The sequence below is a fragment of the Antennarius striatus genome, chromosome 10 (genome assembly GCF_040054535.1).
Source record: "Antennarius striatus isolate MH-2024 chromosome 10, ASM4005453v1, whole genome shotgun sequence".
Lineage (NCBI taxonomy): Eukaryota > Metazoa > Chordata > Actinopteri > Lophiiformes > Antennariidae > Antennarius > Antennarius striatus.
The window spans coordinates 17336815-17348887 of NC_090785.1; the positions used below are offsets into that span (position 1 = coordinate 17336815).

The 12073-nt window shown below is 40.3% G+C and overlaps 1 protein-coding gene across 1 annotated transcript; it reads left to right on the forward strand.

Annotated features, from left to right (window-relative positions):
• The first annotated feature begins 49 nt into the window (after positions 1–49).
• zc4h2 (zinc finger, C4H2 domain containing) lies at positions 50–11732 on the forward strand. Its single transcript, XM_068325992.1, has 5 exons — positions 50–245; positions 1647–1818; positions 2063–2235; positions 10605–10767; positions 11064–11732. The coding sequence occupies exons 1-5, from the start codon at positions 193–195 to the stop codon at positions 11175–11177; spliced, it is 675 nt and encodes a 224-aa protein (XP_068182093.1). The 5' UTR covers positions 50–192; the 3' UTR covers positions 11178–11732.
• Positions 11733–12073: the final 341 nt, after the last annotated feature.

Consider the following 12073-nt stretch of genomic DNA (forward strand, 5'->3'; position numbering starts at 1 on the left):
AAGGGGGCGGGCCTTCGTACCTGAAGTTTAAAGCCGGGCTGTGTGTGGCTGAGGGCTCGCGCTGCTCTTAACCATTGTCGCGCGTGCTCGTGAGCGCGCTCACACCGGCTATTGTGTTTTTATCAACAAGGAGACCACCGCAGCTCTACGGGACCCGAGCTGGACGGCTGAGAGACAGGCTACTGCCAAACCATGGCGGACGAACAAGAAATAATGTGCAAATTAGAAAATATTCTGGAAATACGGTGAGACTTGGACTTTGAATTAAACGTAACGCTGTTTGTTAGATGCTTGACACATACGTTAGCTAATGTTAGCCTGCCAAGGAGAAGCCCCTTGGCTTCCCTTTTGTTTCTGAGCTAGCTAATATTAGCCAGTCTGCAGCGATGCCTGTCTGTAATAAATGTTTCCATTTAGAGTCCACGCTAGATTTCGACAAGCCTAGTCGTGCAAATACTCTGAGACATAGACACAAACAGACTGCGTATATAGAGCGTGTTGGACCATTCATGCGTCTACGCTCCAGATGTGAGTCAACTAAAGCCAGATGTGCCCTGCTAATTATTCAGTGGGTAAGCTAGCTACTTAGCTAACAAGCTTATCGGCCTGTCATTATATACTGGCACAACGACGGCTCCGTCACCTACTTCCCTTTACCAACAACACAAAATAAATTAACCCATATTTTTTATACATTTATTCAAGGTTTTAGTAATAAAACGTGCATTAAGTTCTGTTAAAATGTAAAGCACTGCATGACAGGTAAGAAGCTTTTGCTACTAATACATTACTACTATTATTATTATTAATAGTAATATTCTTTATGTTGCACAACCACGTACATTCAAAGAAATGTAGCTCAAAGAGTCACACAACAAATAAATAAGGTGTACCAAGTACTTTAAAAAACAAATAATTGAAAAAGGAAGAGAAAGTGTATGTAAGCATAAAAACATTGTTATTCATAGGAATGAAAGTAAGCTAAGACAATAATGATAACAGATGAATAATTTAAAAATGAAGTACAGAAAACATATTAGATTTAATATTAAATTAATTACAGACCATATTTTCAGTTTTACAGCAGTCGAAAAGGGCAATTCATAGCACAAATGAGCTTAAGACCTGTCTCTGGAACGTCACAGCTAGTTGTGACATTCCAAAATATAAGTTTCAAGCCTTTTTTGAAAGAATAAAGTGAACTGTTTCCTCGGATATTCATTGTTACTGAGCTCTGTAGTTTTGGATCAAGAGTGATCAAAATTTACTGTTATTGGGAGCCAGCAGCAGAAGATAACAGCTTTCTAGAAAGCTCGCAGTGAGGAAAGTAGTGAGCAATATACAGGTAGCATGGTCGAGGGGCTTTATATTTAGCTAATATATCAAGAGGAGGACCTCAACGTTATTTCTGTATGTAATTTTAAAGAGGTGCAAGGCATTTAAAACTGGACTAATGTCTCTCATGTCAGCTCTTGTTAAAAGTCAAGCAGCTGTGTTTTGGCTAAGTCTGTGTTATTATTCATAGAGGGACCAGTATAGAGAGACCCGTAAACAATACAACACAGGAGTCATGTTGCCTTGAAATGAAAGGAAGACCATCATCATTTTAGATCATGCCTTTGTGTACCCTTTACCACTGGTTGTAGGAACAAGACTGTCCAGATGCAGAAGATAAAGTCTCGTCTCAAGATAGAGTTTGAGGCTCTGGAGTCTGAAGAGAAGCATTTGAAAGAGTATAAACAGGAGATGGATCTGCTTCTACAGGAGAAAATGGCACATGTTGAGGAGCTGCGGCTCATCCATGCTGATATCAATGTGGTGAGTGACAATTATAGGCTTCCTATAGAGGAAGTGTGACTGTAAACTCAGTCTCAGGTGAGTACAATTTAGCAATAGTGTTGAAAATAGCAATCTTCAGCTGAAAACACATGATAAAAATATGTTAAATATAACTTAAGTGCTGTATAAATTTAGAATATACAATTAGTAGGTACTATCATAGCTAGCTCTTGCTGAAGTTATTGCAAATGTATTGCTGAAGTCCCCAATCCTATACCCTCAGATGGAGAGCACCATCAAGCAGTCAGAGAATGACTTGAATAAACTTCTGGAGACGACTCGTCGCCTGCATGATGAATACAAGCCCCTGAAGGAGCACGTTGACGCCCTCAGGATGACTTTAGGTCTTCACAGACTTCCTAACTTGAACGAAGAAGAAGAGAAGCTCTCCCTCGAGTCAGTATCCACACTTAAATACACACTAATATATGCCTGTGCTAAAGCTGGTAGCCCACTCTTCTCATATATAAATCAGCCAGTGTTTTACAATTGTGTCAAAATACTGTTGTGTGTAGCCGAGGATCCTGCATCCCCTCCCAATTATCACTCGTGTGGTGGTGTCCATAGAGATCCTGCGGGTCCCGTGTTTTCTTACCATTGTTTCTTGCATCAGGTAGCGTTTTTCTGGCAGTGATTTTCTGATGTTAACAGGACTACTCCCATCAGTTATCAGCAGAATTTGAACATGTTTTTTGAGAGTTTGGGTATGGCTCAATGATTTGACCATCACTAGTTAGTTGTAAAAAGTATTTGTGTTCACTGTGGCATTGTGACTCAAACTATGTTGGGATTAGTGGGTTTAGGTACAATGACAAAAAGGGCAACCTGAGCTGCCTTGCATGCCAGCTGAGTTAGGCTCCAGCTCCCCGTGACCCGCTGCGGCGGATGAAGCGGCAGAAGATGAATGAATGAAGGAATGAATGAGCTGCCTTGGCAGAGGTTTGTTTAAGTTTTTTAGCAGTTCTTTGTGCTGAAGACATTTATGAGTATCTGCCTTTGGGTAGAGGACTTCTAGCTGTCCAAAACATCAGTATGCAGCATATTAGGTGTGATCATTGGCTAAAATCTAAGCAGTGTCGCCTTAGTTCTAGAGAGATTGGACATGAATTTGACATGTTTTCAGCAAACACCTGGTCACAGTGAACACCTGTTTCTGGTTGATTCCAAAAAGGAGGAAAATCTGATATTTTCCCAAATATGAACTGTTATTGAATCATAACTGGTTTTCTTATGTTAGATGAACACTTTCTACACTTTGTACTTTCTACTGCACGTTCTTTGTCTAGAATAAACTGCAGATAATTTAAAGTAGGGAATCACAATCATCTCTTGTGGAAAATGACTGAGGAGTTGACACAAAATGTCTCATAATACAACAGTGGATCATCTTAAAGTGGTCTTTAAGTTTTATAATGTTTTCTTATGAATGCAGGCCTTTTTCTGTCTTTCTCTCTCGCTCTCTCTCTCTCGCTCTCTCTCTCTCTCTCTCTCTCTCTCTCTCTCTCGTTCTACTGCTCTTTCTGTCATTTATACATAAAGAGCTGCAGGTGTGTGTGAATTTGATGTGGGTTTTGTGTGAATTTGCTTAAGATCTGGCAGTAACACACATTTCCTGCAGAGTTGGTCTTGGCATTTTATTTGTGCTTTAGAACTTAAACACCATGAAGCTCTTAGAAAATAACTGTTGCATTCCGTTTCACTGCTTTGTTGTTGCTCATACCACTCCCTCTGTTCTTCCACTTTTTAGCTCGCTTGACCACCGCTGCGCTCACGATCTGGGGAGGTGGGGGCCAACTCGACTAAGTTGTTCTTGTTAAATGTGAAGAATAATTTGTGTATCCACCCCATGATTCAGATCCACTCCAAAATTTAATGAGTTTTTCCTTGGCTTTTATTTTATGACCTTCATGGTAGAGGTAAAAAAAAAATGCATGGAAGGCACAGTGAAATCCTTTCAAACAGATGTTCTTTCTTTGGGACCTTAAGACCAATTATTGACACACATGTAGACCAGAACACATCAGAAAACATGTTTTAATATCTGCGAAGAATCTTTTTTCAGTGACTTGTCACTGCAAGATATACTAAACAGTTTTTCATTTTATTGCCACTGCGGTTATCACTAAACCGGCGACAACACATAATTTATAAGCTCAAAAAACAGTAACTGAAGCATTAGCTTTTTACACGAGATTCTCACAGATTAACCGCACAAACTCCAAACTGTCAAACTGAGCTGATCTCACTTGAATAATTACTGAATCAAATTTTACAAAACGTAAACAAAAAAAATCACATAATTCAATATTTATACTTTCCACCTGTAACAGATGGATCATTATAATACCATGCCTGATTCATCGTGCGTGTCACCCCGCTCACCTGCTGAAACTCATTCACCAAATCGGTCAGTTCACCTGTTAGAGCAGAATAGAGGCTTGGGTCAACTTCTGTGGGTGGGTTGGGGGCGTAAAGAACAGAGGAGGAGGGAGCACACCAGTGTTTCTGGGGAAAGCTACACAGTCTTGGTTTGAACTGTAACTACAGTTGAGCGCCACGTGTTACTGAAGGAAACGCACATACCACCCCCCCTCATCCCCCCCGGTCCTGTCAGAGACCTGGCGTCTGCTGCTTTTTCAGCCTAGAACACTGTTCTGCCTGCTGAGCGCAACAGTTAAATACGGGATGTTGTGGTCACAACAGTATGTAGTTACTAGCTACCATGCTAACCTAACGTTATGAGTCTTACCGTTCTTTTGTCTCAGATCAGATTTAACTTGGTGAGTCACGTTCATAATTACAGTGACCTGCATTTAGCTGTAATGTTAATGACTCTGTCAGCAGCCATCTGCATCACCATCACCAACAACATGCAGCGTTCAAACAAGAATGGACGCACAAGTGCTAATTGTATGCAAGACATTTTTTTGTCAAACACTTGGTCATGAATACAAACTGATGATGATGATCTGCATTGTTGGTGTTATCACATTGCTCTGGGCATTGTGCTTTGCTACACAGCCGGTGCTGGTTGATGATAGCAACCAATGCTTAACAACTAATGCTTAACAACTAATGCTTGTTATCAAAAAAAAAGACTGCTCTCATTCATGAACATCACTACGAATTATGCATACATATGATCTAGGACATGACATGAAAGCAACACAAATCAGATTTGAGAAGATCCATTTGTTTGTTCACACAGACCTGAGAAATTCAGTTTTGTATCACATCATGCTAAAATAAAATGGAACTGAGTCAAATCAGCCCAGTAATGTGAACGTTGCCTAAGGGTTAGTTTCTTCCAGGTCATTAATTAGTTTTGGTTTCCTGAGTCTGCGTTCCACATTCAGATCTGTAGACGTTGCAGAAACACACATATCAGCTACAATGGGAGGGAACAGTGTGGTTGGCTGTACTGATTGATTTGACAGCAACCAGAATAGATAGGTACATACCGCATACCTGTGACCACGTCAGTGTCCACTGAAATGATAATTTGATCTCTATTGAGTCCAAATTCTTTTAATGTCGATTGATTTTTGACTAAAATTTAATTCCCCGTCCAAAATGCATCCATGATTCCAGACAAACTACCTGTTAGGTGGAAAACAATCCTGGAATTTACACATCCATTGGGTCGGAATAGGATACATCCTCATCTGTCCATCCATTTGGTTCAACTCTCAACCCAGTTTTCCAACTTTATAACAACAAGTAAACTTCATGCTGCAAAATTATTGGCATCCAAATAAGATGATAAGATTTCTATGGGAATATTGCCTAGCCTCTCTCCTCCTCTTCTTCTTTCATGCTTTAACACTGCGGCAATTAAATTTCAACAGGTGAGAAATGGGTGACTCTAATGAGTAGTTAAATTGTTTGCTTGCAAAAAAAAAGTGCTAGATGTGATTTATATCAATAAATTTACAAGAATATAATAGCGGAACTGTTAAAGTGAAAACGGTGAAATTAGACTTCAGTTGAGAGATTCAGAGTTTAGTGATATCTGTGTGTGTTGTTGTAGTGATTGGGTCAAACGTATGCAGAGAGTCAATGTTACAGAGTTCTTAAGCTCCAGAGGGGCAGCATGGCTGAATGCTCTACACACTGATGGTCAAGCTGGCAGGAGGCATGGAGATGATGATGAGGATGAGGATGATGATGAAGTAGGACAATCTGAGTTGGCGAGCGAGTGTGAAGGAGAGATACGGAGGTGCCAGATTGTGAAGAGTCTTGAAAGCAAGAAGCAGAATCTTGAAATTGAGATGGAATTTAACAGGAAGCCGGAAGAGGTGCAGAAGGGCAAGAGTAATATGTGGTACGGAATGGGTTCTAGTAATGATACAGCAGCTGAATCCTGAACCAGCCGTGGTTTATGGAGGAAGACCAGACAGAATAGAGTTACAGTAATCAATATGGGATGTGATCAGAGTGATAATTAGAGTGGCAGTGGTGTTAGGTGTAAGGGACAGGCGTAGGCGACTGGTGGAAATATGCAGAATGGGTGATATTATTGATATGGGCTGAAGTGTAGTGTACTGTCAAGGATGACACCCAGACTCTTAACCAGTGGAGACGGGGGAACTGTGAAATTGTTAGTATGCAGAGAAAGGCTGTGGAGTTTGTTTAGCGTAGCTCTGATGTCTGTCTGCACAAGCATCTTAGTTTTATCACTGCTAAGCGTCAGATAATTGGTTGGCTCCATGACATTTTGGTGGAAGGAATCAAAAGAGAGCAGGATTCTGCATACAGTGTTTCATTTCACAAGAGATTTGTGGACTTTTGACAAAGTGGTTAACGGTTTTCTGAACTGACTTTTGAGAAATTGAGCAATAGTTTCAGGAAATGGGTTTAAAAATGGGGAAAGATTGGAAATAAGGATGCACTTGCTGATCTGCGACTGTAGCAGCGTCAGACTGCAATAGCACTCAGTGGGATATAATTAATGACTGTGGTGAGAGAATGTTTTACTGAGGAGGTTTGTCGACGATATTAAGCAACAGTATTGAACAAACAGGCCTGGATGTTGATGAAATGTGCCTGTATTACATTATTTATATATATGTGTTTTTCAGAGGTTGCCACTGTAAAATATCCAGACATGATCAGATGGAGGGAGGCAGACACAATAATTGAGTACTGCAACAATTTGATGTGTCATTATAGATTTTATAATAATTACCAGAGTGTCGTTGGGTAAAAGTTTCCCCGTTTCCAGCCTGGTGCACTTAAACAGCAGCTTTGTTTGTTTCATCAGGTTAAAATGCTTTTTATCCAGTAGAACATATCTAATTACAGTCATCCTGACTTTTGTGTTTAATGGTGTGGAATGGTTCACATTAGGACGTTGAGGTGTTTTACTGGCTGGTTTAGCCGTGTTACCAAATTTCTTGGAAAGCAGCTGTTAGCGCAGCCACCCTGGAGTTTTTCGATCAGCTCTTCAGATCAGATTTCTCAATGTTTTCTGGGTGAATGGGAGTTCCCTTCCCTATGGGTCATGTTATGTGTTACAAGACGTTCAGACAGCGAAGACCTGAGCCAAAGCAAAATGGAGAAAGACACACGGCACCTAATTCCTCAGCTTACCAAATCTTCTCCACTCCAGTTGTTTGGCAACAGAAGATAAGATCTACTGTATAAGCCACTGCAAATAAATCAGAGCTGCAACTTCTGGGTGAGGAGAGGCCATTAGGAATAAAACGGAGGAAAAATTTGTCTCGTTTGTGGTTAACAGATACATTAAGTGCATTAAATGCTGCAGTAATAATGGCTTTTAGAGGCTGACCTAAAATGTCCTGTGTTCAACGTTCTGACTGGTTGGCTCAGTGTAGAGCAGATCTGACAACATGGTTCAGGAGGATGGACCTCTGAACCCCATTCCAGCTTCAAATACGGGACAGATGTCTGTTGGAGACCAGTTTATGGCCAGTGGTGTCAAACGAGGGCCAGTGATCAAGCTCACGTTGTCAAGTGTAAGTTGATGTAGTTGTGGAAAAAATGACCGTTTATCGGAGATCTTCTTCCACTCAGGCCAAAATGGGGAGCAGAGTTTCTAGTGATTATTCTGACAGCTTGTGTCCGGTCAACATCTAATAGGTACAGCTGTTGAGTCATTTTGATTTTAGTGGTTGGGATTTTATATAAGTTAATTTTATTGTATTACAAATACAGAAAGGGCTTACATTGCTCCTCCCGTGTACTCGTGGACAACGCTCTGCTTTAGCAGATAATGAGTAATATTCTCTCTTCGGGGCGTTTTCCTTCAGAGTCTTTGAAAGTTGAAGGTCTTCACTGCTCTTCTCCAGTAGTTTTCTTGAAAGATAGAACTTTTTTTTTAACAGACAGACAGAGAATTATGATGGTGTCATGAGAAGATGTTAAAACTATCACTTCCACATATTGCTGTCAGCCAAGTAATTTTAGAGTAATTTTACCAAACAGAAACAGCCACAATAATTGTTTTACAAAGTGTGATGGAGCAACTTTGTAGAAAATTAAATCTCACCTCGCAGGCCTGTGGGGTGTTAGAAACATTTTCTTGGTAGTGGTAAAAAAGCACAAAAAAAAGATAACTCTGCATCTTAGTAATAGCAAAAAATGTCCTGAGATATTAACTTATATGAAAACAAGAGTGATATATAGTCCGTATCATATAGACGTGTTGCAACTGTGAAATATTTGAATGTGTATGTTTTAGTTAGTGGCTACAGAGACGCCACCCAGGTACTCAGAATAAAGTGGAATTATTTACACAGTTCAGAAAACTCTGAACTCAGACGGCACTGAGAGCACAGTGCACTCTCTCTTTATGTCACTGCAACCAAAAACAGTCCCATCACAGTTTGACTCTTTCACATTAAAACCTGCTGCTGGTATTTAGAATCAAATTATTACTTTTGAATCAAGAAAATAAATATTTCCCTGATGGAGAGATTTTCTTCAGGAATGCCCATCCCAGCTTCAGATTTTTTTTTTATCTCATGGTGTTAGGTGATTTATATAACTAAACATTCTGGACCAGCAGAACCGGGCTCCAGATCAGACTGATGTGATTCAGATCCTACTGGGATGTCATCTTCTGTTTATTTTCGACCATGCATTGTTTCCGTTGTAAGTTAGAAACAAAAATTCTGTGTCCAAATGACGAAGGCTAACAGGTTATTCTTTGGGCTGTGCCCTAGCTGTCTGAATAAATGATTAAAAACTGTTCAGAATTTTGGGAGTAATCTGACAAAAAAAATGAAAATATAATTCCAACAAAATCAGAACCTCTTTGTTGGACGTATAACCTCTAAGAACAAATCCACTATTTTCAGTTGAAATTCAAAACCTTTTGAAATCCTCTGAGCTCCAATCACATCATTTATCACATTCACCTTTCTTCATGAAAAGTCCCACACCCCACTCAGCAGTTAATCTCAGTCACTTCTCCAAACACTTCAGCATCCTGAAAAAGAAGCCTCTGGTGACCTCTGTTGTGTTTGTGGTGGGTGGGGGGAGGCAGCATGGAGAACTGAGAGGAAGAGGACAAGCTAGCATTTGTTCTTATTCCAGATTGTATTGTAGAAAGGACGGCTGAGGGATGAAGTAAGTTGAGAGAGCATGAGGGATAGTTATTATTTTTTAATTATTCTTTTATTATTGATTAAACCTAAGTTCACAACTTGAATTCTAACCATGTTTCAATGTGAACTTAGAGTTTTAACTATGGACCGACAGTAAATAAATGTGCATTTTGTTCTATTAAAGTACAGATGATGATACTGACAACAAGATGTTATAGGAACATTTTTATTCTTTACCATACCATTGGGGCAAAAAAACTTAAATACTAACACAAATAAGGAACATGAAGCAATTTATTGACACCATTTTCCAGGTGATGATGTCACCCTTTTATTTATTGATTGGTTGGTTTGATTGTCACCAGGAAAAGACAAAACTGCTGAATGGATTTCCACGACACTCGGTGGCAGAGGGGGGTTGATCCACCCGTTACATTTAGTTGCAGCTCTATGTGAGTGTATAGATGAGTTTGGCCTTGGCCAGGGTGTATTTTTTGAATATGTGGCACAGCCTTGGGAAGCCAAAGCATGTTAAACACTATTTTGTGTTTTCCTGTGGTAGAAATAATCAACCTTGACAAAAGAAACCATGTTTTTTTTTTTTTTTGGAGCAGTCTTTTATTTTGAAGGGTACTTATGGTTCACTAACCTCAGGTTCACTGTTGCGTAGTTAGGAGCTCAGAGTTTTGGGAGTGATTACATAATCTTCACTCCTGTAGTTCCAGGATGAGTTTCAGCTGTTAGGAGAAACTGTAAATTTGTTCTGCTCGAGCTCTACTGTACCACACAGCTATTTTAAGAGAAGCCAAAGAGCATAACGAAACGGGATATCACTATTTTACTTTTGAAAATGAGCCAGTCAAGCTTAAAGTCCAAGGACAAATTTTTTCCCAGCCTCCCCTGCCCACACACACACACACACACACACACACACACACACACACACACACACACACACACACACACACACTTGAATGTACTGTAGATAAACACTCTCACACTGACTGTAAATTTAGGACCTGTACACATAAAGATGGATGGGGGTGACTGTAATGTTTTCTACTTTAAGTCTCGTGCATTTGGTTCTGTAACTCCTAAACTCTGAATTTGCAGCATAGATGGAATAAAGTCAACTGCGACATAACTTTTAAATAAGAAATGCAGCCAGACTAAGTGTTTCTCTACTTTGAACAGTTACTTTGAGAAGCAGAAGGCGGAGTGGCAGAAGGAGCCGCATGAACCCGCCATCCCAGAATCCCTTGCTGCCGCTGCAGCTGCAGCACAGCAGCTTCAGGTGTCCAGAAAGCAAGATGCACGGCAGACAGCCACCTTCAGACAGCAGCCCCCACCTATGAAGGTACTACTAAGCTAATATAGCCGGAGGGATGTAAATAATAGTCTGCAGAAGGTTTGACACAATAATAAAGCAAATAATTATATATTCTTAAGACATACAGCATGATAGTTGAGCTGCACTTTACATCTTACTCTAAAATAGTAAGGTGAATATCCAGTACGTAGCCCCTGGTTATAGAACACCTGGGGAAAACAAACCCAGTCTCCACTGTACAGCAGGAGAAAGACCAGATTAAATTCAAGTGAAACACACAGCATGGAAGACATGATATTACACCCGCGTTCTCCTCTCTGCAGGCCTGCCTATCCTGTCACCAGCAGATCCATCGTAATGCTCCCATCTGCCCATTGTGCAAGGCCAAGAGCCGCTCTCGCAACCCAAAGAAGCCCAAGAGGAAGCCAGATGAGTAGGCTTTACCCCGTCAGCTTCAGTGCAGTTTAAAGGGACCTGTCCTCTGAACTGATCTGAGATCAGCCGTCCACGTCCAAGTTCTGCAGCTGAAATAACAGAGCCGTGCTCCTGGACAGCTTCCAAAAACAGTTCTCGCTTAAACAGGTCGTCTTAGCCCCCCCTTGTCATGAACTGTAAGAATCGATGGAGGATCTGGTGATGTCATTGTTTTGGATGTGTTTATATGTAACTGTATGACTTCTATAGTAGGTTCACTAGCCCCTAACCGTGTAACTGCAATAATGGAAACATTTTGAAATAATTGTTTATATGTTATGATTTGTTACATTAGATCTAGTACTGTATTTAATTTTTTAATGCATGCTTGCTTCCATAGCTGTCTGTTGTGCATTTTTGTGCCAATATGAAAGTCCAGTAGGCTTAATTATGAGGTTAAACAGTTTGTTGTCTCAATGTTTACGGTGCTTAAGTGACCACAAACTGGAGCTAAAAAACAAAAACAGAATCATGTTCTGAATAGTTCTGTGTTTGACTTTAATACAGCGATAAAATAAATGGCTGTTTTGTAGAGACCTTGTTAGCATGTCCTTTTTTTTACACTGGCTACGAAGGCTAGACATTTCTTTCTGTTATTTAGTGGTGTGAACAAAAACACAGCTGCAGCTCAGCAGAACAACCGAAGACACCACCATCATCATATGCTCACTGTTTACCGGGCAAATGGGTGGGTTCTTCCTGTGTGTAAAAATAAAGAGGTAGGAATATGTTTGACTCCACCACAACACTGTCCCTTTGAGTGCATTAATACCGTGGCCGTCATGTCTGCAGCTATCTGTCTGAAAAAGGACAGCGAGGCCTTGCTAAATGAGTTCCTGTAGCGTTTTTGTCAGGGTAA

What these genes read in the sequence shown, in the direction of transcription:
- zc4h2 (XM_068325992.1), top strand. Translation starts at nt 193, where the DNA reads ATGGCGGACGAACAAGAAATAATGTGCAAATTAGAAAATATTCTGGAA. An exon ending in GAAGAGAAGCTCTCCCTCGA is followed by an intron (nt 2,236 to 10,604) that starts GTCAGTATCCAC and finishes TACTTTGAACAG; the next exon opens with TTACTTTGAGAAGCAGAAGG. An exon ending in AGCAGCCCCCACCTATGAAG is followed by an intron (nt 10,768 to 11,063) that starts GTACTACTAAGC and finishes TCCTCTCTGCAG; the next exon opens with GCCTGCCTATCCTGTCACCA.